Source organism: Orbicella franksi, chromosome 14 (genome assembly GCF_964199315.1).
Source record: "Orbicella franksi chromosome 14, jaOrbFran1.1, whole genome shotgun sequence".
NCBI lineage: Eukaryota > Metazoa > Cnidaria > Anthozoa > Scleractinia > Merulinidae > Orbicella > Orbicella franksi.
Genome location: NC_138158.1, coordinates 15,784,892 through 15,812,234, shown reverse-complemented (window position 1 = coordinate 15,812,234; position 27,343 = coordinate 15,784,892). Strand labels below are relative to the sequence as shown.

Below are 27,343 nucleotides of genomic sequence, written 5' to 3'. Positions count from 1 at the left end.
ATGGGAGCCGTGAAACGTAAAAAGGCTGGAAGGCTGACTCAAAAATCCAATGGATCCAGTCTCATTGAAAACAACCTAGTTTGTGAAATAACGCTCGATCAATATCCACTGCCGAGGCTGTAATAACTGAATTTATGTAATACTGTAACTGAATTTATACAATATTAATTCCAAACCTAAATATATTCTAATTGAAAATAATATTGTTTTTATGCGAAATAAAGATGTTGTATTAAATTGAAGCGAGTGCAATGTGCGTATTCGAGTAGCCGAGAAAGTTGCATGTTTTGAATTTTTAGTCGGCACACAGAAAAACGTGAAGATGACGCACAGACTGACGCAGTTTGTGAGTCATTCGACGGCTACGTTAAGCGTTCCAAATAAAATTAGCCGTGTTAACATCTTTGAATATCCACTAAACCTAACGGGCTCCTGACAAACCCATGGTTATACGTAAACTAGTTTCACGGGAATAGCCCATGAGCAAAGGTCGAGAACGACAAAATCTGTTTTTGTTTGTTTGTAGTTTTGCTCAAATTTGCATAATGACGTCAACGAAGTCCAGCTAGAATACCAAGGATTACTCTGGGTCCCCTCCCTTATCTCTCAGAATAAATTGCAAAATGTCTCTTAAACACCATTTTTATACTATCTCTTCTATTCCCTGTCCAAAATATTTCCACTTATGCAGTTATTTACAGCCTCTTTTAGTTTACAGAACTATCATAAATGACTAGGAAAATGAGTTTCCTTGATATCCTTACCTACCCCATCCTGGTGCGGAATTGATTGATAATGCTTTGTCATCTTACCGCTTTCGAGTGTTGACAGAACTCAAGTGTGTGAAAACCAGCAGGCCGGCAGGAAACGAAGCAAAATGGATGGTCCAAACGCTCATAACACCGAAAAAGAAAAGCAAAATTGCGGATGCTTGACCAAAATAAGTAATTTTATCACTGGTTCGTTGGAGAAAGGTTTTTACAGGTGAGTAAGTTTATAAGCTACTCCGTTTTGCTGTATTTTTGTCCGTTAGGCAGTTTTACGTTCAAGATAATCGCGGTTAATATAGTGTAAGCTTATCTGTAGTTCGAATATGTAAGTTTAAAGGAGAAAACCAAGTATTTTAACTTCGTCGACCGAAGTCTGTGTCAGTTCTGAATGCTTCTTAAAGTAAAATTTTAAAAAATTTACATTGGTATAATTAATGGCTTTTGACACTTTTGCTCAAACTTACGTAACCAAAGTTGAAAACTTGGCGATATTTTGGTCTTGTTTGCTTTTTTTGAGGAAAGCACTTCTACGTCCTTGGTCCAGATATCGAGCAGGGTCAAAGTGTGGGCTAAGTTAATAAGTAACAGATTATTTTTATTGGCCTGCTTGGGTGATTGCGGAAAATATTCGATAGAAAGTACATCATGTTACGTAACGCTGAAGCACGAACAAGATTTTCGCAGATCACTTTCGATCTAATTTGGCTTTCATTCTGGCGAATTCTTAGAGAAACTCACGTCTACTTTAGATTCGGAATGTAATGTTATCTTCATTGATGTCAAATTAGTTAAATGAGGCACAATGAATGTTTCGTGCTTTCTGCCTGATCTTGGCCCAAGTTTGCAACATGGCCGCCTTCCACCGCAACACCTGCTTGATGTAGCTGTCTTGTTTTAAAATCCCGATTCTTTCTCAATATACGTATATCTTAGCGCCGCTGCTTGTGTTTCGTGTTCATAAAGGTAAGGAAATGTTTACGCTTCAATTAATGTAAGTTGATCTTCAGTGTCAAACATCAACCTTCAAGGATCTGTAAGAACGTACAGTTTAAACTTTCAGCTAACGAACTTGACGCTCTGTATTTCGGGATTGAAGATCCAAGGATGGGTTATTAATTATATTAATTTAAAGCAGTATATCCAAAAAGAAGTAATAATTATTGTAACTATGGTTGGCGGTTGTGTCTGAAATAATGACATATCTAAATAGCAAAACAATTTGGTTTGCACAGCTGTGTTGATTAATGGAAGCAAGCTTTATTTGGCTGTCCTATTACAAATTTTAAATTGGTTATGATCGTGTTGACCGAGTAAACAAACTTTCCCATAACCTTTTTTAGTTTCAATTCTTCATTTCTACCCTGCTTAGAGGGTCGTACAGGAGTATTCTTGTGATGCCTGATTAGCTGATTTTATTTTCCATGATATGTGAGTTCACGAAATTATCCTTCATGATCCAGGACCTAAAGGTTGTTCATGACCCGTGAAGAACTTGAATTATTCACCGATATTTTTAATTTCATCATTCAATTCTACGTGATTTTGAGATGCGGGTCCTCCGAATGGTTACAGTCGTCTATCGAGAGTGACTTAGACATGTGATTTGCAATATGGAGCATTGACTTAACCTTTCACTATTTTTCTTTCTTCACACACTTTTTCTAGTGTAAGAGCAGGTTATTAAAAAGAGTATCCTACTTGCTTATTTTTGCGATTCTGGAAAACGAACTTGTTATATCCTTGATCCGTGACCCTCAATTTTTTCTGTTCGTGAACCGTGCCATAGAACCCCCTTGTGCAACCCTCTGCTTAGGATAAATCTTAAATTCAACCTTAAAAAATTCAGCAATTCAGCACAGCTCAAAAGTGTGTGTAAGTTACCACCTCTTGACTTGTTTCTCATGAGACAATCTTCAAGGATCTCCAAAGATATTGACAATGGTCTTTGAGGATCCTATCAAGGATCTTAACCAAAGCTTTAAAAATGACATTGTTGCCAAGATCCTCAAAGATCTGTTAAGACCTTCAACATTCTTGTGAGGGTCTTTCGGGATCTTTGTCTTTCTGATGCTAGTGTTTCTGAGGGTCTTTAAGGATCTTCAAAGATTTTCCTCAAAGACCTTGCCAAGATATTTGAAAATCTTGGAGGATCCTTGCCAATATCATTTCTTTACAATCTGATATTGTGCAGTTCCAGAAAATATCCATACCCCCCCCCCCCTTCCCCACATAAAGGATTGGAATTTTTCCAGGGGGTGGGGCTGGGGGTTCTCTAAGACCAAAACATTTAAAGAAATGTGTCGAGCTTTATTGGAATTTCCAGAGGGGTCGAGGGTTTGGAAACAACCCCTTCTGTTGAGGAGGTATGGATATTTTCTGGAAAAACACAGTCATTTTATTTAGGATCTTTGCAAAATCTGTCAGAGATATTTTTAAGAATCCTTGGAAGATCTTTTTCTTTGAAGATAAATAGAAGTCGTACTCTGTAAATGATCTTGTTGGCTCTTAGGCAAGACTCTTTACTGTGAAAGTGCCTCTTTTTACATAGGAATATAAATGGGTACGGGTAAATCAGTTGAGAGTCCTGTGATGGACTAGCCATCCCATCCAGGGGAGAAAATAAATATTCTAAGTAGCTTTGTGCCATGAAAACTTGAGTTAAACACTGGCTGTATGAGTCTCCTAGCTTACATGCAGACTTAGACGATTTCACACCAAGCAAAAGCCAAAGATAGACTGGTATAACCTAATCTTGGTATAGGGATTTGCCATGATCATGGTATTTTGGGGAAAAATCTTAGTTGTCTTAGTCTCAAACTGGGAAAGTGTCAATGATGCAGAGAAAATCATCTGTTTCACACTAGCTTTTGGTAAATAAAAACACACTTTCAAACTGTCAAATCTTTCCACAGATTGGGTAAAGCAGTGGGTGGAAGTCCATGGATCACGATCTTAATTTGCCTGCTTGTCTGTGGTGGATGTCTCGCTGGGCTTGTCAACTTTACTCAGGAGAGTCGTGGAGATAAGTTATGGACTCCTGGAGATTCCACAGCTCAGAAACACAAGAACTGGGTTGATGATAATTTTCCATTAGAAATGCGTGCTTCCGTTGCATTGCTGGTGACTGAAGATGTTCTTACACCTTCCACTCTAAAAAAGGTAAAGAAAGATATAAATTAATTTTATCTTATTTCAAAATAGTTACTCAAAAGATTAAGTCATTAAGTTTGTGGGGACCATCGAAAAAGCAGGAAAGCAAAACAAAGAAAACAAAAAATAAGGGGTAGAAGACCTGTGTGGGAAAGACCCAGATTCCTACTTTTTTTCTCCCAGTCAACCCCCTCATTTGTTTTCCCACTTTCCCAGTTATATGACCGAATGGATGCATGTTGTGTAATTAATTGATTAATTAATTAGTATGTAATTGTACTAACATAACTGGTCCATATGGAAGAAATATTGGGGCAGTTCTAGATCTTCTTGCAGGTCTATGGACCTTGCCGCTGGCAAAGTCCATAAACTTGGAAAAAAAAAGGAACAGGACCAATATTCTCCAATACTAGTTCAATAACTTACTTATTATAATGGCTCTTTCTAATCTAGTTAACAATAAAGATTAGCGAAAAAACTGAGCAACGACGTTTCGGTGTCATCCTGGCACCATTTTCAAGTTAAAAAATATTTGTGCGAAAAGTAAACTAATTTATACCAATGGTAGAGGTGCGAAATTGAATAAATTAAGATTAAGATAGCTGTTCAAACCACCAAAAGTGCTACAAAGAGCTATTGAGCAACTAAAACGAAGAGATGACATCGTAATCACAAAACCAGATAAAGGTACAGGAGTAGTTGTTATGGATAAGGCAGAATATGTTCGCCTTTTGAGTGAATCTTCCATCAACGATACAGCTAAATTTACCGCCGTAAGTTCGGAGAGACCCAAGACGCGTGGACGACCGCTCAAAAACTACCACCCTTTACTGCAGAAAGAGAAACACCTTGAATCTGTCGTGCGCAAAATTCTCCCAAAACAGATTGCCGACTCAGTTTGCCCGAAAAGATCACGACTCGCCCATCTTTATGGTCTGCCAAAGACTCATAAAGAAAAACTGGCGATGAGGCCCATTCTATCCGCCACAAGTACTTACAACTTCGCCCTCGCGAGATGGCTCGACGATAAACTGAAGCCCCTGTCGATCAACAGCTACACAATATCTGACACATTTTCCTTCGCTGATGAGATTTGCAATCTGAGCCTCAACGAATCTGACATCCTAGTATCTTATGATGTCTCTTCGCTATTTACGAACGTCCCACTACAAGAAACCATCGAGATCCTTGCTGATAGAGCTTTTGTTGACAACTGGTTGAACAAAACACACCATCTAAACATCAGCAAAGCTGATCTAATTGAACTGTTGTCAGTAGCAACAAAGGACCAGCTATTTCAATTTAACGGTCAACTCTACCAACAAATTGATGGAGTAGCGATGGGTTCTCCCTTGGGTCCCCTAATGGCCAATACTTTTCTTTGTTCTATTGAGGAAAAGCTACAAAACGAGAACAAGTTGCCAGACTTCTACAGACGCTACGTGGATGATACACTAGCCACAATGAAAGACATACCAACCGCAGAAGCCTTTCTGAAGACTTTGAACAACTGTCATCCATCCATATCCTTCACCATGGAGATCGCATCTAACGGTAAGCTACCATTTGTCGGCATTGAAATATGCAAGAAGGGCTGCAAGCTGGTAACAAGTGTTTACCGTAAACCCACAAACACTGGTCTCCTCTTACACCACCAAAGTCATGTCGACAACCGCTATAAAAGATCTTTAGTTAAAACCATGTTAAACCGTGCTTACCGCTTGTCCTCAACATGGGAACTATTCTCAACAGAATGCGAATGCCTTAAACTGATCTTTTCTAACCTCAAGTACTCAGATTCTCTTGTGAACTCCACCATCACCCGTTTCGTTAATTCAGTGATGTCACCAGACACAAGATCGACGCCTCCAACAGAGAATATCTACCGCATTGTCCTGCCTTTTAAAGACCAGAAATCAGTGGACATAGTAAAGAAACATCTCTCGGACTTGAGTAATAAACTTGATCACAAACTACAGCCGGTGTTCAGAAGCCGTAAAATTGGCAATGATCTCAAAGAACAAGAGCCAAAACCACCTTTGATCAATCAACAGTGCGTTGTTTATAACTATATATGTGATCTGTGTGATGCAGAATACGTCAGTTACACTAGCCGTCATCTTTACAAGCGCATTGAGGAACACCGATTTACCGCCATCGGAAAACACCTTCAAAATGAACACCAAGTTGATACAGTTGGTGACCTGACTAACAACTTTAAGATCCTAAAGAAATGTCAGGGAAAGTTCGATTGCTTGATCCACGAAATGTTGTGGATTCGCAAGAAGAAACCGAGCCTTAACACACAGTCAGACTCCATTCGTGCAAAAGTATTTGTTTAGGCTTTGAACAGACACTGAACTCATTACCAGTGTTTGACACCTCATTGGAATGAACATGAACGTTGAACAGCTATCTTAATCTTAATTTATTCAATTTCGCACCTCTACCATTGGTATAAATTAGTTTACTTTTCGCACAAATATTTTTTAACTTGAAAATGGTGCCAGGATGACACCGAAACGTCGTTGCTCAGTTTTTTCGCTAATCTTTATTGTTAACTGTATTTCCAAATTTAATCTTATAAGAATCTTTCTAATCTGCGGCTAAATTTATATACCTCTGTGCTCCATTCTCAACAAACACGCAAGAAAGGTGAGCATTTATTTATATATTTTCTCACGTTGCTTTCGTGAACATAAAAAATTTCATTGAAATTTTCCTCCAAACATGAAGGTAAACAGATTTCTACTTGACAATAAACTGTTAACTTTGTGTAATGAGTTGAAAAAGTAATTTGCCAAAATTAATTTGTAAGCAGTACATCGCAGCAGTCTGTATTGCAGAATTCGAACCGTAAGGGGAACCAGTCTTTTTCATTGTGGACCAGTTCAGCTATGTAATGTATTTTTTGTTATTAATTTATTATTACATGTATTAATGGACATGATTTCTTTTTACTTGTTAGGCACTTATGATTCATAATGAGGTCAGGGGCATGGATAATGGCACAGACAAATCATGGGAGAAACTTTGCTTCAGGTGAAATACAGAAATCTTACTGACATTTTTACTGGGTCAGGTAGCAGCTCTTGCAAGGCCTCACATAAATGGCTTGATACTCTTTGAGAGAACAATGAACCAAACAACAGAAACAATATATGTACTCCTAGCCCCAAAACAGTGACAGCTGCTACACTTTGATGGCAGGGGGACTTGGTAGCCTCATGGTTAACGCACTTGACTCGGGATTGAGCAGTCCCTGTTTGAGTCTTAGCTGTGGACATTGTGTTGTGTTCTTGGGCACGACACTTTACTCTAACAGTGCCTCCCTCCACCCAAGTGTATAAATGGGTGCTGTCAAATTTTATGTTGGGGGTAACCCTGCGATGGTCTAGCCCCAGGGGGTGACTCCCATATAAGAAGGACAGGAGTGCTCATCTTATCTTTTAGGATTTTAAAAGGCAATTTTGATATCTCTCAGGGTATTCAGCTTCAAAAGGTCCACAGCGGGAGCTTTCGCAGTACCATTTCAAAGGGCACTGAGCCAAAACAATACAACAGGGTGATAATGACTTATGTTGTTTTAGAATTGGTACCTCTAAGGTGTGACAAAAATTTCAAGCCACACCCATAAAACAAGACCTTATTACCTCTTACAGTAGGGGTTGTTTTCAAAATTTTCAATGAACACCCCTTTCCTTTTTATATGGGGGTCCCCACCACGGAGGTCCAGCATCACATCCATGGGGGAGTAGAAATATGCCAAGTTGCTTTGTGCTACAGAAACTGGAGATAAGCGCCTGCCTGATGGGCCACGTGGCTCATATGCAGACTTATCCTGTAGGGGTAGGAAGTGAGAGTAAGGAATAAAGTTCAACCCCTTTTTTTGGACTCATACTTTTCTGTTGGCCACTGTTAATTCAGATCTACATGTTTATCAACTGTTCATGATTGCTGTTATTTGTTTTAGAATTGGCCCTGTGTGTTTAACTAATGGCTTGTTGGAGCTGTGGTCATTTGACGAGGCTACCATTAATAGTCTTACAAAGGAAGACATCCTGAACAAGATCAACCAACCTTCACTCATAAGGTACACTGTATAGATTGTTTTCACTGTTACAGATAAAAACAAATAAAGCAAAAACCATTTGGTGGATGAAGTCAAGAAAATGCAATTTTATAGAAGATAAATAAAGAATACAGTTCTCCAAGTTTTAGGTCTGTGTGCCTTCCAAAATGTCAGATATTTGTTGAAATGATTCATACAAATTTACAGAGCCCAGTATGGAGCCACCATGTTGGTGTACTTCTGTGGTGTACCAATATAGTGGCCAGAAAATAGTGTAATCATCTGGAACTTACTTGGATATCTAGGCCATTGATTATCTGAACTGCACAAACATATGTTCATATATTTAACACTTTTCCTACTACTTTTACTTCACAAATGGCTAAAAATCACAAGATAAGACAGTATAATTTAAGTTTGGACAAGGGCAATAATATGATTGTAGCTCTACACCGTATGTCACACACCCCCATTACTCTGAAACTCAAAATGTTGTGGTTTCCAATTGAAGGACGCCATTGAGCTGTAAAGTTGTCAACATATATCCATTCACACTTCTTATACAGTATATAATTTCCGATGAGGATAGAAACTCTGGTGTCTCTTTAATTTTGGATTTTAGAACTCGATGGCATCACATGAAAATGATCGATCAACTTCAAAGTTCTTTGTCATTTGTTATTATTATCCTATTCCTGCAAGGCGTGAAACTCTTCCTTGCAGAATATATTCCAGAAATTAAATGGAAAGAGTAATATTATTATTAAATATGGTATGAGGCTTTTAGCCAGATGGGTATCTCGAAGTTCTGAAGGTGCCTACTTTTTAAAGACAATTGTTGTCTTTTTCACTTGGTATTTTCAATTATAAATATTATTGTTCATTTGAGTAGACCCCATAGCACATTTTAGATGCCTATTTTTCAAATCTTGGCTAAAAGCCTGCACAGTACCTAATATTGTAACGGTACCCTGAAATAATTGTGGTGTTCATTTATTTGTTCATTCATTTGTTTGGTCCTTCTATCATTGTGGTTAGCCTGTTCCAGGCTCTCTGTCTGTTGGGTTGAGCAAAAGGAGAAGGAGGCAAGCGTAAGAACAAAGGGGATTTGGAGAAGAAAGTGGGTGAGGTCACAAACTCCTCACCCTTTTTCCTCTTGTTCTTCGTGGCAGCTCCCAGAAACAGGCTACAATTTGGTACATACATGTACCTGAGCCATTTGTTATTTGCAGACCATTCATTTACTGTCTTTGGGTTCATTTTGGTTATTTCTTTGTTAATGTTTTTGTTCTTTATTTGTTTTGTATTTTCAGTCCTGTTACCAAAAAGAGATTTGTGTTGTCCCAATACCTTGGTGGGATTAAACGGAATTCAACAGATCACATCGTGAAAGCAGAAGCTATGTCAATGTCATACGGAATAAAATTCAGTCCTGAACTGAATAAAAATACAGGAGCTTTGGTAGGTTGAACCTAAAGGTTGCTTGAGTCTACTTCATTTAACTATAAAAAGTTATTAAGTGAAAGTTAAAAAAGTCAAAAAGCTGTGAAAACATTGGTCTGTCGGCTGTTCCCACAGCATTTCTCGTTCTCCCAAACCTCCACCACAGGCTTCCCAAACTCATGATTGGAGGAATCAATCAAATATTAAAATGATTTATGTACACTTATTGAGTGGGACATGAGCACCTAAAGTGTGCGGTGTTGTGTTACACTTCGGCCATTGAGAATTTGGGCACTCTAAAACGCAATGTAAGGAGTTTAAAGTAACAAAGGATAAAAACGTACAACAAAATAAAATGTTACTTTTTTGGAACAAAACAAAGAAAATATACTCACCTTGCCTGGTTTCTGTTTTCCATTTGGCTTATTTCATTGTTTTGGGTTTTTTTTTTAAGTGCTTGTAGCAGCTTTCTATACATACATGTATAGACAAAGTCAAGGCTGGACAGAACTGTTTCAAAAGACCTGTACCGCGAGGCCGTTTTCCAGCCGAAATTTGAATTTGCTGCTCTATTTCCCCCTCCAATGCAAAAAAGGATATAGTTCATCTCTCCTCTTTTCTGGTCAGCTTGGAAAAATCTTCCTCCTTGCTGCTCCAATTTGAACAATTTTTGCCTCACTGCTGGAGCTTTCAACTTTCTGCCACACCTTGTGACCATCCTTTCAACTACAGCACAGTTTGAAATGACATTTAATAGTGGTCTCACATTACAATGAAGCATCAAAATGCTCCCACAGCATCATCACGAGAGAGCGTTATTTTTTTATGGACATTTTTGACTGTGCATCTGTCTGGTAAGTCGCAGTTGCCATGCTGGAGCTGGAGCTATTTCTTAAATACCGTTATTTTATCCTCAGGAGGATCCAGTGACAGAGGCATGGGAAGAGGAATTCAACAAATTGATGGACAACTTAGAGCTGCCAGAATCTATAGAACTGTTTTACTTTACCCAGACAGGGTAAGTTTCCCTTGCACAAGGGGTGCACAGGATAAGGTTTAAAGTGACTTCTGATGTAATGTCAAACTCTCCTTGTGTTTCACAAGAAAATATGAAGCAATTTGGAGGGAGAATCTAGCAATTTATCAAAAGTCACTTAGGGCTGTTTTTTCCAGGCACCCTTTCATTACTCTTCCTAGTAACATTGTGAATCTTAATGTGGGTTTCCATATTGATCGCAGATACTGAGCAAGTTACAAAAAGGCAATGTTCAAAAATTATTATTTTTTATATTAATTTTGACAGTGTGACACTTTAGTAGTTTGATAAGGAAGCTTTCATTGGTTGCTGCCAAAATCCCCACCTTGATTAATTCTGGAATATTACTACAGCTATAGTTGCAAGGGCAAACAATAAATTGTAACTGTATGTAAGAAAACAAAATAAAATTGAAGTTCACATCACAAAGGGAAGGTGTGTTACTGTACGTAAGTTGTACACAATTATCAGATAAGATAAGCTAAACTAAGCTAATAGGATTTTTTTTTCCATGAAAACGTCAACTGATGTTGTAGATTTTGACACTTAATTTAAACATTAAAGAAATTATTCCTATTGTATTTCAAAACTGTCTTACAAAATCATTTCAACTTGGGGGCTGGGGTTGTCTCCCATATCCTATAATTATTAATAAATATTGGCCTAAATAATTTGTATCCCTTATCGTGTTAATTCCTTTTTCAAAAACAGCAATTTTCCTTCTCAATATCCCAGGATATCTGTTCTAAATATTTCATATCTTCTTTTTTGCATTTGTTCTAACCATATTTAGATTTTTTTTCTTTTCTTTCATATAATAAGAAGTTACATGTAATTGGTGTCAAAAATTCATTTTCAGTTAACCCAAAACTTATTGCTGAATTCATGAATGTTTAAATTTGATTGGAATGACAGGTTACAGGAGGATTCAGGCGGGACTATAGAAGGTGATGTTCAACTTCTGTCCATCGGATACATGCTGATCATTGCTTATGTGGCCATCATGCTTGGACAATTCACCCGTCTTCATATCAAGGTAATGCTACCAACAAAAGTTAACATATGTTGACCACGCTTGCATCTCTTGTTGCTTCATTGCAGGCTAGAAACTCTTTGCACACTGGGGAAGTAGAGAGACAGCTTGCAGTCTAGCTATTGTTTACCATTGATAAAAATGCATTTATCATTTATCATCAGAGCTGTTTGTTATTGTGTTTCGTTAAATCAAAGCCAAAGTAGTCACTCTGGCTAATGAAAGAACAGAGACCATCTACTGAACCAATCAAAACTTGCATGGTCACCAACGGGCCACAAAAATCTGGCCATCTTAAAGAGGTTCTTGAAATAACAAAATGAATTCAGGAGTGAGCTTTTGTTTGGGCTAGAATAAAGTGGCTTTAATAACAAGGTGGCCATTAACAGGCTGGCCATGGGTTGGGATCTCAGTGTATTTATGATTGGTTTAATCCATAGGTGGCACAAGTATTTTCTAAACAGATTGTTTAACCTGGATGAATTTTTTGTTCTCTGTTACCAGGCATGGCTGGCTTTACTTGGAGTTGTGTGTGTTGGGTTAGCCATTGGTGTGTCATTTGGACTGGCCAGTGCATTTGGAGTTTTCTATGGACCTGTTCATTCCACACTGCCTTTCCTCTTACTTGGTAAGATCACTTAGCCTGTTAAGAAACTATTCATAATCAGACCTGCCAGCTCTCACTATTCTGCCATGAATGTCACAATTTTTTATCTTTTCTCACAGCTTCATGACAAGACTCCCAATCTCGTGGTTTTTGGAGAAAATTCTGAAATGAAATATTTAGTACTTTTGTGATTAATGACGAATGCTAGAGTCATAAAGTGATAAACTAATAGAGGAGAACATTACCCTTACCCACCAATACAGGTACATTTAATCATTTGTACCGTACTGACTGTGATTTGTGCTTATGTTGGCTACTATTCCGTGCCGAGTTACCCTGTGTTCTTTGCAAGTTCATAAAACATGTCCACCACAGGAAAGCAATGTGTAGTTCCAGAAAATATCTATACTCACGGTAAGGAAGGTTAATGGAAATTCCAAGGGGGAGGGGGGTTTCAAAAGCCCATTTTTTTAAAGGAAAGTATGACACTAAAAGGATTTCTGGAGGGGTGGGGGGAGTGGTTCAAGCTACAAAACTTTCTGTGGGATGGGTATGGATATTTTCTGGAACAGCACAATCAGAATCAGAGAGAAAATGGCAAAAAGAAGGGCTCATTATTTTAATCTTCATTGAGAGAAAAATTGGAATCTCACTACTTTTTTTACATAGTTCTTTTGATTGTTTTGTTCATGGGTCTCCCAATTTCCCTTTACCAGGGGTTGGTTGGTGTGTAAATAATAATTTATCTGTTAAGTTTGGGAAGTAATATATTCAACATGACAAAGACCAAGAAGAGATTTGAAAATACAATGCACAGCAGAGTATTTTTGATAAACTTTGAGGTGTTTGGAAATGTGGTCAAACAGTGGACCTCAAGTGCTTGATATTTATCTCTCAATCGAAACTAAAACTAAGGAGAAAATGGAAGAATAAAATGGTAAAAATGTTTGTAGATTAAGTGCCGTCATGGTGAAATTGGTACAATGTATTATAATAAGGAATCTTTAGTTGTGATTTACATAGTACTGGTGGTGGAGTAGAGTAATATGCCTTTTCTGAAGCAATAAGACACAATTCTATTTCCAGGTATTGGTGTCGATGATATGTTTGTTATAGTACAAGCATGGGACAACCTGCCCCCCGATGTTCATAACAACCGTGATGTCGCAGAACGCATTGGACTTACTTTAAAACATGCTGTGAGTACAATAGATTCAAAGGTGGATGTCTCTGCCTACATGTTGCTACATGTATGTGTACATACATTGTGTTAATACACATCATTTGGTCATAGTATAAATAAATATTTAATAAAAAATAACCAAGTAAATAAATAGAGTGAAATAAACAGGAAATTGCAGTGGCACATCTCACTCAGATGCTGTCCAGTTACTATATCCAAATCAAATTGGAAAATTTTAGGAAGTGTTGATTTTTGTCAAGGGAAGAAAACCAGAGAACCTGAAGAAAAGCCCTCAGAGCAAGGTGAGAACCAACAACTAACTCAACCCAGATATGATGTTGGGTCCAGGATTCAAAGTTACCCCTATGCCACAATGGTCACTGGGAGGCAAGCGTTCTAACCAGTGTGCAATCCCTTCTCCCCATAGTATTGTTTTTTATGCAATTTTCTGGGCAGGGTTATACAACTGTATGATGAATGTGCTTATTTTTTCTGCTTGCAGGGCTGCTCAATTACAATAACATCCTTGACTGATTTCTTGGCCTTCATGATAGGAGCAAGCACTGTGAGTTTTTATTTATATTTTAATTTATGTATTTGGTTGGTTGTTTCTTATAATTATAAAATAACTTGATAAGTTATTTTAATTAATTATAAGTAATTGTTATAATTTATTTATAATTTATTTGTGATAAATTATGCTGACTAATGGCTGCCCAGTGTATTTTAACATTTATTACATGTATAATAATACACATGAAAAATTACTCGATTCTGATTGGCTAAGAGCAGTGCAGTTCAAGTGTAACACCAGTGTAAAAAGTGTAACATCAGTGCAAAAAGTGTAACACCAGTGCAAATTACACATCAAAATTCTGGATTATGATTGACTGAAAGATAATAGGAATTTTTCTAAGAAAATGATATCAGGTAAATGATGACGAAAATTTTGTGTTGAAACTTTGAAAAAAGTTTTCTCAAATAAGAAAAAATGGCTCCAAGAAAGATCTTCCGGCACTTCCTCCGCGCAAATTTTTTCATGTTTATATTATTAATAAGTAATCATACAGTTTTTCTCGTTCAATTTGGAGTTAATTTGCACTTGTGAGTTTTTCAAAAAGCTGAAATTACACTCGCCGAAGCGGCTCGTGCACTTTCAGCTTTTTGAAAAACGCACTCGTGCAAATTAATTCCAAATTGAACTCGAAACCGTATGATTACCTATACTTAAGTAGTTGTTCACATTTACAATTATTTTGATAAAGGTTGTCCAACAGATTAGCATAAATTAGTCATGACCTACAGTATACACAGCAATATGGTGCCATAATGTGTGTTTTGTTAGTTGTTACATCAAATTCAAAATGCCAGTTTGAAGCAAAGAAGCCACAAAGACCTTTACACACTATGCTTTTGCCAAGAGCCACCATATACATGTAACTTTCCAGCATTGTCATGCTTGGTTTTTGTTGAATGAACCTTCACAAAATCATCTGTATGTAATTCAAGTCTAAAGTGTATCCTTTTTGTTTTCATTCACAGATATTACCAGCTTTGAGGTCATTTTGTATATATGCTGGAATAGGTGTGTTTGCTGCAACTTACATCATTTGTAATTTATTGGAGTTTAGTGTTAGTAACAGTTGTAAAATATATGTGTTGTAGGAGATAATGTCAGTAGAGAACTTTTTGAAATTTTTTGTTTTCTTGAGTCCCTGTTATAGATGCACTTAGAAATGAAAGTTTGGGACATCTTAAACCAGATAAAAATCATTTCCCTCAAGAAATGGCTTGATCGGAAACATCCTTTTCCATTACAATAACCATGGCTGTAGCCAGACTAAAATTCTGACTGAGGCAATGCCTGAAAAAAAAATACTTCTTTTATATTGATTTATTTTTCAATGCATAACCTCAATCATTGAGTGTCGATCGAGTGTCAACCGAGGTGGGGTGTTGATTGAGGGTCGATGGAGGGTATCGATGGAGGGTATCCATCGACACTCAACCATGGATGCTGCTAGTGCACATGATCTGCTGTGTCCACTAGCTACTCTTAGGCCAGTTTGTCCTTATAATCTAGCCCACTGCAAGCATCTGGGATCATTTTCTCAATCAAGTCACCTCATGAATACTGTAAGTATTATTTGCAAGGTTTTATTAAAATCTGTATTCTGGTTGCAGGTATCTTGGCAGACTTTGCCCTTCAAGCCACTTTGTTTGCAGCATTCTTAGCTTTGGATGCCCGAAGGTACGTGTAATTTCCATTTGCTCGATCTTGAAAGAAGTAGAGAGAACTAGACTTCAAGTTCAGAAAACTTAACTGTTTTTCGCCAATGATCGTTGCCTATACTAACGGGAAGATTTTCAACACCTGAAGAAATAGACCTCTTTGGATGTTTCTATCAAGGTTTAGTAGCCACTCAGTTGTGTTCTATTGGAAATCTATTCTGTGATAGATAGTGATTAGCATAGCAGTATGCCCTTGTGAACAAAATGATCGGGGCCTCTTGCCGTTTTCGAAGTGTCTGTGAAGAGGATTTAGATAAAGTTTTGAATGACTAGTAGATTTATACTAAAACAATAATTATTATTAGTTTATTTACTCTCGATTTCTATATGTGATAGAAACCTTGAGCCAATTGTTTAATAGAAATCAAATTTTATTGCACGCGTATTGTACAGGGTGTTTTCTAAACTTAACTGTTTTTATTGAACTATCTGCAGACAAGGTAAAAAGCGAGATGGCTGCTGCTGTTGCATCAGGCTAGGAGACAATTACTCAGAGTCATCGTGCGGCAAGAGGAATCTCTTGCAGGAGTTCATAGACAAGTATGTTGGGCGTGTCATACTGTCCCTTCCAGGAAAGGTACGTGTTCCAAGTTTGGAAGCTTGTAAGGAATCTTTATTTACAGTGCTGACAATAAAAATAAATATTTTTTATTTTTAATTATTTTTCATGGTGCTAAATACTAAAATAATACAACAAGTATATTTGGGTTTGGATTGAGTATTGTCATTGAAGGAGCTGCAGTCATGCCATTTTGGGTTATACTTTTGGTCATGTAAGAAAATCACCTTTAAACTGAAGGAAGCCTGGAAATAGTAAGGTTTACTAAGTTAGAAGGATACCAAAGAGATAATAACAAATCAGAAAGGAACAAGGATGGTCAAGAATTGAGAAAGTAAACACGGATTACCAAGGATGAACGTGAAATGTTTAGACTAAACTTTTTAAGATGCGCAAACAGTGACCTAGCTCCTTTAAGTTATTGTTAATAATAATAATAATAATAATAATAATAATAATAATGAAAAACTCGGTTGTTCTCAGCAACCCTAACGGCTAAATGAACCAGTTTATTAGGTTTTCAAGTAGGCCTCCAGCCTTGTCATTTCTGTTTGAAAGACAGCAGAGAGAACTAAACAAAGAATTTACAGATTAATTTTAAGAGCTGTTTCGAGTTTTGATCTGACATTAAACTCATCAACAATAGATGAGCTTGGGGAAGGTGCCTGGACAGATAGTGGAGCCTCGAGCACGAGCCGGGCGCGTAGGGTAACCATGACAACCCTGTGAGCGGCAACCACCAGGCACCGTCACACTGTAAAAAACAGTGGAACCATGATACCTACCTCATACTTACCAGAAAGGGAGGGAGGGTAGGGAGTGAAGTCACCAAGCACAGTCGAAAAGGCAAGAATGCACATGAAAATGAGCTGACCTCAAAAGGCGAGCTGTAAAACCATGCGACCCCCTGCAAACCCCAACTACTGCGCATATCCACAACAGGGGAGGCTGCTGACCAGCATTGTTTCGCGTTTAACTTAGCTTAAATTGGATTTACCACATATAAAATGTTTGATTGAACTGAAAAGTTCAGTCACTTACTGTAGTGTTTACTATTCAGTGGCAAAGTTCTAATGAACTTTATTTTTCTTTTGCAGATTATCATTGTTGTCATCACAGGAAGTTTGTTTGGTGTCAATCTCTATGGCACACTAATGCTGAGGCAGTATTTCGACCAAGTGTGGTTCTTACCTCCAGATACTATGGGCTACAAATACAGTGTCACAAATTCTAAGGTGTGTACTGTTGTTTGGTATCTGAGTGATCTCGATCTGACTCACAGATGCAACACATTTCTAAGCATTTCTGGTTCCCAGGCCAGTTTCAGTTCAAAAGTCCACCAATGTCTGACTTCTGGTCAAAATGTGCATTTTCCGCATGCTCAAAAAATTGAAACCTATCTCAGGTCCGAATTCTTGTTGTTGACCAAGAGGGTCAAAACCCCTTGGGACAAGAATGTTCTCAAATTCCATTTGTGGTCAATTGAAAATGAGAACTCTGCTCATGGTCAAAAGCTCAGAACGAACTGGAGGTTCAGAATCTTGGTACTAATCAAAAGAATTCTGGTCTCCGGAAGTGACAAAGATTTTCAAGCTAACAGATGACAAAAATAAAGAAAACGAACGACTTGATTCATGTAATATTGTCTTGATAAACTACCAAATTCTCAGAACGAATATTCAAAGAACTGTATGGCAATTAGTAAAGAGATATGTATTTTGAGCTTTGAATTAAAAGGTTTTATTATTCATCCTATTGCAGTATTTCCCCGTGGATGGGGCTCCATCAAATATCTACACAGGTGGGTGAACTGGAAACGGTATGGAGTGAAAAAAAATAAATGTCAGATAGCCGTGAAAAGTCCCTGCGAAGCTGCAAGAGGGGTGTTTTGAGAGAGAGGATTTTTGGAGGCAGCGTGACTGAGTGGTTAGGGGGTCGGACTTAAAATCCGGAGGTCGCGGGTTTAAGTCCCGCCCTGACCACTAAGCTGGAGTTGTTTCTCGGTAGACCCTAGTTCAACTCCTCGGTCATGCTTGTAAATGCCTCCTGCCAGTTCGGATTTTTAAACCAATTATGTTTAGTTGATATGTTTGTTTCTTTCAGTTTAAGTGGCATGACTGTGAACTAGCTAGGTGTAGCTAAGCGTATTAACCACTATAAACAACAACATTTGAACATTTTTTTTGAGAGCTAGAGGGTTTGGTAGGCATTGTTTCAACTTCCTCAAAATGTCAGCTAAGTTGACCAATAACCAATTCCATTGACTTTTTCTCCCGAGAATTGTTTGGGGCGATTATGTTCATAATTTCACGAGAGATCTCTTTTCCTTTAGTTTGTCGGGCAAGAAACGAAAACGTAGTGCAAGAAAAAGTGGCTGCGTGAAACCAGGGCATGAGCTCGTGGCCATTTTTCCTCACGTTTTTTTCCATCTTCTTGCTCGATGAAGTAAGGTTTAGTAACAGAAATTTGTGTCTTGTTCACACGTGTTCGATGTTTAGTACAAATGGGGCAACGTTTCGATGCTGTTTTTACTAGAGAAATATTGTGTTCCACAAGAGTTTGGCAGTTGACCCTCATGAGTACCTGCGGAGCTGTTTTGTAATTGGAAGTAAATATTAAAAACTCTGCTAACTCTGTTCATATTAACTATGCTCTGATGATTCTGTTGACTCTTATCCCTGGAATGAAAGTCTTTCATTTCTTTTCTTCTTTATGCAGCAAAGTTTAACTATTATGAAAATCAAGGCAAACTTCACGGCCTTTATGCTGTTGCAACCAGTGATAATTATGTGATCTCGAGCTCAGTGACTAGCTGGTACGAGGAATACATTAACTGGGCCCGTAAAGAGAAGCCTGGAGGGTACTTCGACCAGAGCACCACTCCTTGTAAGTGAATTTAAACTTAAATGATCTAAAATCGCGATAAGTTGCGGACTGACATGTAATTTGGCAATTCCTTCCCAGGGCTGGAGAAAACTTTGAAACTGGGTCAAAGCAGAGTCAGAGATGTACAATAGACCAACTGAAAATAGAAAATGCCAAATTGAACACACCTTGTAAAGTACCCATGATGGCCTCTTAACTTGTAGCCACTTCAGAAACGTGTGGAGGAAAGGTGGGCGGGGGGAAGGGGCCTCCGCCCAAAGGGCGGAGATATACATAGGGGTAGAGATTTCCCGGGTTGGAGTGTAGAAAAAATAGAGAAAACTTTCAGAACATCTCAAACAGACACTCCTAAACGGTGTAGAACCCCTTTAACATCCCGTGCGAAAGTGCACCCTTTCACCTACCGTGAACGAGTCACCTTTTTGTACAAGGGACGTTAAATTTAATAATTACCTTTTCTGTCAAAAACGGTATATAAGGGGGTAAGGGTTTGGAACTTTCAGCACAGTCTTCTCCAATCCCGTATCGTATTCTTCCCCCTCTCCCCCGGGAGAGGGGGAAGAACCATTAGTACTGAAGGGCCGGGAATATACTCTCAGAAGGGCCGGGAATATGCTTTCAGAAGCAGAGAAACGTATGGTCGTGTGAAAGCAACACTTACGTGTAAGACTAAACAAGTCGTTGATATTGTACTTAACTGCATTTTTGGTTTTGTTTCATATTAGGGAAGATAAAAAGCGAAGCAAACTTTTACTTGTGGCTGAACGAGTTTCTTCAGGGGCCTGGGATCAGTTATCGAAAAGATATCCGCGTGCAGAATGGGACGGGATCTCTGCCAGAAATCACGGTAAGACTTCATGTACCAAAAAAATGTGTGTTTCAAATCTTTAGCTTTTAAGGGTAATTTTAAGGTAGTTAGAAAGGTCTGTTAAATGTTTGTATTTCAGAGCTACCATATGTGGGAAATTGATTTACTCGTTTTATTGTATTTAAATCAACGCCACTAAAATAAACGCGACAACTTAGTTCATCTTCATGAGGAAAATTGACACCAATGCTTCAATGGAGATCGAATTTATGGAAAAATCACACAATTCTAAACGACTCAAAACGTTCCTCGGATCGTTGTTTTCGAGGTGATAATTCGTATCCTCGAGTAACGGTGCTGTGCAGTCTTGTAGCTATATCTTTTTTTTCCTTCCGAACAATTTTTTTTCTTAATTTTTACCTTAAAAGTGATAATTTGCTCACCAAAATTGTGCAATAATAAATATAGGTCACCATGCTTGATGGAGATCTCTTACGTTGTGTACGTGAACGCGATCATGTGCGCGCGCTAATGACAATGAAATCGTGCGCAGTAGGGATGCGCAATGCAATACTAAGGAATCACCTTAAAATGACGCGCACGTTAAAAATTCTCGTGAATATTTCTTTTTTGGTGTTGTACTAGTTATGCAACCCTTTCGCGTGGTATGCCATGGAATATCCTATGAGTCACTTATTTTCTCGGTATACATACGAGCCTTTCGGCGAGCGTATACACCAAGAAAATACAAGTGACAAGTGGGATATTCCATGGTATACCACGAGAGAGCGTTGTATAACTAATTTATCCCCTGCCATAGAAAATGCAGTGGCCAACACAATCAATGAGACATACGTGTCGTGGTTAGGTGTAATACCGTCCAATATACAACGGCTTTCCTGTATTCTGATTGGTTGTATTTTCTATGGCATGGTATAAAATATGGTATTGACATGATCAGTGACCAAGTTTTTCTCATTTGCCAGGCCACTCGATTGAGTTTACGACACAAAGATATGGACACAACACGGAAAGAGATAAACGCTATGGAGGACTTGCGCGAGAAAGTGGAGGAAGTCTTCTCAGACGAGAATCTTGCCTTTCCTTATTCAATATTTTATTTGGGATGGGAAACAAATAAGGTATAAGAAATGTCGTGTAAAGGAAAAATAATAATATAGCCCGTAATACACTTTATTTGGGTCCAGTTTTTTCTCTGGAGTCTTGCTACCGAGTTATATAAATGTATAGTTCCTACAGTAAACCGTTACCAAAAAGGAAGCTTTAAGAGATTACCCAAAAAATAACTTTGTTTTTCATTTGTCTACTTCCAGGTGATTTCAGAGGAGCTGTTTCGTAACATGGCTCTAGCCCTGTTGGCAGTGTTTATTGTCACACTGATTGTCCTTGCTAACATATGGGCCTGCCTTCTTGTCTTCACTTGCGTTGGCTTTACTTTGGTATGTGGTCAGTGGTTTATAACTTTGGGTATGCGTGTTACTAAGAATGTTTATAATAAGCCAGGTTTCTTGTCCCTGTGCCTGCGTTCGGTTGTACCACTTTCCTTTACTACACTCTGTAGTTTAAAAAAAACTCCTGCCTTCTATCCAACCAATCAGATACAAGGTAACAAACCAATATGACTTGGTCGCACGCGTTTTCCCGCTCTTTTCGCTGGTTACGTGTATTTTACTCGATTTTTCATTGGTTCATTACATGGTTTGTAAATGCTGTGATTGGCTATTGAGGCAGGCTATCGGGGGGCGTGATGACTTAGTAATTATTCCCTGGACTCTACATTAAGTGTGTTCTGATAAACTAAACTAAACGTCAGAACAAATTTGGCACTTTTCAGAGCATTTTGAGCCATATATACAGCTTTTCGGCAGTGTCACGCATCGTGTGAGTCTTTTGCTCATTTCTACATTAAGTGGTCTGACTAGGGTATTGTGTTGTGTTCTTGTCTTGGTCAAGCCAGTTTACACAGTTTTCACAGTGCCTCCCTCCACCCAGGTGTATAGCCAGTTAATTCAAGTAATTTACTTACTGTACTAATATTTTACCGGTTTGTTTGTAGGTCAACATCACAGGCACTATGCACTTTTGGGGTCTTACAATTGATACTGTGACCACCATTATCTTGGTCCTGGCAGTTGGGTTGTCTGTGGATTACGCCTCGCACGTGGCACACACATTTATGATTCTACCTGGAACACGATACCGTAAGTCATGGTCGGAAGTAATCTTGAACCCAGACCTCCCACTTTTCAGTGTCAATCAGAGTGGGACCTGGGTATGAGATTAGGCCGGAGACAGTTTGTAATCTTGTACCCAGATCTCTCGCTTTCCAGTGTCAAACAGAGTGCGGTCTGGGCACTAGATAAGGTCGGAGGTAGTTTGTTTTCCAGTCGAGAATAATTTGACTTTGTAGTATAGGGAAAGTTTTGTTCACAGTGCTTGGCTTATTAGCATAAGCGCTTCAGTTTTTGATCCTTTTGCAAAAATATCAACTTTGAATATTGAAAGGGTTTGCACGATTAAGTGCCCCAAGAAATTTGCCCCCGATGTGTGAGATTCTTTTTGTGTGACGCCGCTGTAGGAACTCAAACGAATGTGTAGTCCATTAGCACTTTTCTCACCCAGAAATATTTGCAATATCGCCTTCAATTTTACGCGAAAAGATCTAAACAGTTCGGAGTTCCTTAGTTTAACACACTCGTTAAATGTTTGGAGTCACTTCGCTAAAAAAAACTTACAAGACAAGGTACTTTCTCTACGCTAAGTCGTATGCTAATAAGGCAAAATGTAACAACGACGTCAGCAACGGTTGGAATACATTGCGTCCAAGTCGGAAGTTGTCGTGGTCGAATAATAATTCCGCCTTATGAAAAAAATCCTTTTTCATAGCAGTCAGAAATCGTTTTGAAAGTTGGAAGCATTTATAGCTGATCACTGTCAAAAATTGTTTGTATTTTATATGAAAGGAATCTTCGTGTTCGAGGTCGGAAATGCTTCGTGTAGAAGGCGGATTTAGTAATGGTGTTTAAAATTCCTCGACTCATGAATGTTCTATGCAATATATCTAGGAGCTAAATAAAACAAAATAACAAAATACTTACAGTCAATTGTCATGATTGGTACTCAACAAAGCCATGTTCGATCAGTGTAAACTTTAAATAACAAGCTCAATTAAAGAGTGTTATTTTCGTTAATTTTCAGAACGAGCCCGCGCTACCCTGCGGGATATTGGACCAGCGGTTTGGAATGGAGGTTTCAGTACATTTTTAGCCGTGATGCTTTTGGCGTTTTCCAACTCGTACGTTTTCAAGACCTTCTTTAAGGTAAGCGCTAGATTACTCACTAGTGAAATGTGTAAAGGTTATTTGGCGGCAAGATGTTTCATCCCGCTGGAGTTTTAGTAGATGCAGTCAAACATTCTCGTTTTTATTGAAATTTTGCTAAACGCTTGTTATATTCGTAGCAGCACTTGCAAGAAAATGGGGCCTGGACGAAGGTTTAGAATTGTTAACAAGTACACGTACAAAGGACTCGCAATTGACCTCGAAATTTAAGCAGAAAGAGCATTTGTACTGACAAACAATACTTAAGGACGTTCGCGCGAAAATGTTCTACTCGATAGATTTTCTTCAAACTTCTACTGCGGACAGCTAATGAATTGCTTGTTTCAGAAATGAAAAAAAAAATTGGCGCCACCGACTCCGTTTCAGAGATAAAGCGCGTGGAAAACTAGTCTCATTTTGAAAAATTGGAGCGCGTAAATCAGCATGGTCTCAAGGGATTTTAGCTTAAAATATTAACGATGAATAAACGGAGATAAACTATCCTAGTAATATTTTGTATAAGTGAATCTGTTGCGTTCGTAATTCCAAATGTTGCCAACATCTTCACAAAACGTAACCCTTCAAGAGACATGAAACCATTGCACAGATCAGCGAAGAGCTTAAAAGGTCGGAATTCGATGGTGCATTTTGCCAAAAATTCAATTTTTTAATCGAAAGTTTTCTTCATTTTTTCGCATAACGTAGAAAATCGGTGGAGAAAATGATCCATCAAAAGAAAAATAGGGTCACCGAACGTCCAAGATCGTTAAATCTTGGCAAAGCTATGGCAATGGCCATCTGCCATCATGCGCAGAAACAATTAGCGCGAACGTGTGTGTGAAAGTCATCTTTTCGGCAGAAAAAACAGATGATACTTTAATTCCCAGTTCCCTCTATGAGACGCGTCTGCAGGGAATCATGGTAGTTTTTTTTTTTCTTTTCCATCATCTTGGACTGGGTATTTGTGTTGATGAATACAACTACCGTGATTCCCGGTAGGCGCGTCTCATAGACGGAATTGGCCGTCGGTAGACTATTCTCATGCGATTGCGTGATTTTTTTATTAGATTGCGTGACTTTTATAAGTCACGGTCTAAATCTGCGAAGACTAAGGCCAGGGGACTTGACCAGAATTCTCCTTGTCGTTGTACTTTGTAGTTACAAGTTCGCCTATTATATTTCTCTTTAGGTGTTTTTCTGTGTAGTCTTATATGGGCTGTTTCACGGCTTATGCTACCTTCCCGTGCTGCTTAGCGCGATTGGGCCGTCACCATACGAATCTGCTCTGGCGCATCCGTCGGCGCCGGACCACAAAGATGGCCGCCGTTCGCCGGTCCATCCAGCTGGGTTGCCAGGAGACAATGCTAGTTATGAACTGGCTGTGGCTAATGGTAAGAAGTCACCCGTGAAGAGGGACAGTCAACCAGTAGCGGAGACCACTAAGAATGGCGACTTTCGCATTCCCGTAGCTGACTATGAAGGTGAAAAGGCTAAATGTACTGTGTAGTAAGCATAAGATGTGTTTAATGTATCATACTCAAACTCATTGATAATTCATCAAGTTAAAACAAAGAAAATCACAACCGTCATGGAGGTTTGGATACCTGGTCTTAATTAGCATTGATTTTGACGATTTTACTTCTCCGTTTTCTCCTTAGTTTTTGTTTCGATTGAGAAGATATATCAAACACTCGAGACACTGTTTCATCGGCTATCCAAACAACCCGAATTTCGTCAAAAATACTCCGCTGTACGTCGTATTTTCAACTCTCTTCTCGGTGTTTGGATATCCCGATGAAACACTGTCACGTGTTCGATATATTACCTCAAATGGAAACATCACCATCTCCCCCGGGCGTTTGATCAGTTACTTTTTCCCGGGGGAGAATTTTCGTTTGTGGTTGATATTGGGGTGGGGCATTTGACACGATATGAGAGAAGCGGGAGAGAATTTAAAAACGTTGTCTTGGAATCATGGTAAAGCTCAAAAACATCAAGAGACAGCGTCGAGGCTCCGACAAAAGGCCTGGTAAACTTTGCGCCGTCTTTGGAGGTAAATGTAAGCCGGTTCTTTGACAACATGGGAAGCAAAACCATCCCCTCCTCCACCCACCCAAATCGCACTCTCGTTATCCTCTTCCCGTTTCTTTCTTTCTAACGTTACGGTCTTTGTGTGTTAGGGGTTGATGTGGCTAACTTGGCAACCTCCAAAGAGAATGAAGGATTTCGCTCCAGTGTTGCAACAGATCTGGACAAGGCTTGAAACCAACCCAAACGTCACAGTAAATAACGTGTTGTAATTTTCCACCCGCAGAAGTCTTTTAGCTTTCGTGATAATCCCAATAGAAAATTCAGTCACCGTAACGTCCATAGTACGGCTTCCTTACTATATAGTACATACTAGTACTATGTTGTGCTTTCCCTTGGAACTAGTGAACTGTCCGTAACATAGTGATTGTCCTTAAAGGAGCTCAGTCGCGGTATTTTGAGTTATTTCGGTCACATACAAAATTACCTTTAAGTGGTGGGAAACCTGAAAATAACAGTTTAATAAGAGAGAAAAACACCAAAGAGAGAATGATAAACCATAAAGGAACAAGGATGGTTAAGAATGGAGAAGATCAACACGGATTACAAACGACAAATTTGAAAAATTGAGGCTAAACTTTTCAATATGCGCAAACCGTGACGTAGCTCCTTTAAGGAGGGTCTCCACTGTCCTTTAATTTTCTAGTAGTACGAATGTAAAATTAACATTTCAGCCCTGTGTGGAACACAGGTGCACAGTGTTCTAAACAAATTCGCCTTTGTGGAAGTTTTCAAACCGCGAGTGGTTCTTTTCATTGGCGTAGCTGTGCCTAAGTTTGTTTCCAGGGTCTGCTCGGCGGGGAGAACACAAACCTTGAGAACGAAAGCGAAAGAAGCCAATTTTCTAGCGTCGAGTGTAAATTCGCCAGCTGTATTGGCGGCGTCAAAACGCTAGGCAAAATTTAATGCACACGTTTTTCTACGGGTACTTTTCTTAGTCTTACTCGCGGGTAACGGGGCGAATACAGAGCGGGACCTGAGGTAGGTTTCTTGATATACTATAATTTTACAAACAGTAGATCATTGGTAGAATGCATCTTATTTAAGACCGTGGCTTTTCAGTTGAACGAGGTCGCAGTCGAGTGAATATTTATTCATATTAACTGTCTGGTCAATATTTAACTTTTGAGTTTTTAATTTTTTTTTGTATTATTATGTTTTCACGTAATAGCTTGTTGAACAAGTATAATACCATATGTATAAATTATTTATAACGTTTGCTTGCACGAATATCGTAAGAAAAAAAACGTGGAATGTTTAACTGGATATCATATCACAGACTTCATAATATAGCACATTGTTTATCGCACCATCTTATTTTATTTGGCGTGTTAGTGTGTAACATCGTTGTGATTTCCTGTTGATTAGGGAACCTGGACGCGAGTCTAACTCGTGGAAATCGCAGTAAAACTGCACAGCGGTAATACGCACTAAAAATGATATTTAACCAACTGAAACCATTATATCGAGACAACAGATTGTTTTTACTGTGTAACATCTTTTTAGCATAACCCATTAGCTCCCATTGGCTATTTTGAAAATAAATGATTTTAAAAGCTGACGTTACTGACGTCATTGTTTACATTTTTGCCTCATACGACTTTGAAACGAAACGAATTCACTTAACACAGTTATTGAGTTGTGAAGCGTAGTGCATGATGAAAGTTTTAACTCTTCTATTTGGGTGTAATATAATTACATTGGAAAACATATTGGCATTCAAAAACGATCAAATATCTGGGTGGCAAAATCGCTAATGAGCCCATAAGTTCTTTGTTAAATTTTGAGTTTTTATAGTAAACCTGCGTCGCACAAAAAGGACTCGATACATTGGAGTCAAATTCCTTAGCAGAACTAATCTTGTTATGCCCTTTCAATGTTCAGAACTGATATTTTTTGTAGTGCGATCTAAACCTGAATTTCTTATCTTCTAATGAGGCAAATATTGTAAACAAAGATTCCTCTATTGACGGTTTCCTTATACCTAAGGGTTATACAATGTTTGCATTTTAGAATGATAATTAGGTTATTACAGCAAATACAGAATGTTGCAATAAATGACATATCCTTGGTAA

At 38.5% G+C, this 27,343-nt stretch overlaps 1 protein-coding gene across 1 annotated transcript; it reads left to right on the top strand.

Moving 5' to 3' along the window:
- The first annotated feature begins 796 nt into the window (after positions 1 to 796).
- On the top strand, positions 797 to 27,343 carry LOC145467329 (patched domain-containing protein 3-like). The gene is made up of 23 exons (XM_081450879.1): positions 797 to 984; positions 3,683 to 3,929; positions 6,889 to 6,962; positions 7,894 to 8,013; positions 9,306 to 9,453; positions 10,353 to 10,453; positions 11,387 to 11,507; positions 12,009 to 12,132; positions 13,198 to 13,310; positions 13,797 to 13,859; positions 14,837 to 14,879; positions 15,479 to 15,545; positions 16,022 to 16,163; positions 17,243 to 17,380; positions 17,907 to 17,946; positions 18,864 to 19,031; positions 19,757 to 19,878; positions 20,826 to 20,981; positions 21,174 to 21,299; positions 21,917 to 22,061; positions 23,059 to 23,180; positions 24,370 to 24,661; positions 25,361 to 27,343. Exons 1-23 carry the CDS (start codon positions 878 to 880, stop codon positions 25,441 to 25,443), a joined length of 2,862 nt encoding a protein of 953 aa, XP_081307005.1. The 5' UTR covers positions 797 to 877; the 3' UTR covers positions 25,444 to 27,343.

Bases quoted from the DNA above. Each gene is read 5' to 3' on its own strand.
- LOC145467329 (XM_081450879.1), top strand. From the start codon at position 878: ATGGATGGTCCAAACGCTCATAACACCGAAAAAGAAAAGCAAAATTGC. The intron at 3,930-6,888 runs GTAAAGAAAGAT...TTTACTTGTTAG, and splicing joins CACCTTCCACTCTAAAAAAG to GCACTTATGATTCATAATGA. The intron at 19,032-19,756 runs GTAAGTGAATTT...GTTTCATATTAG, and splicing joins CGACCAGAGCACCACTCCTT to GGAAGATAAAAAGCGAAGCA.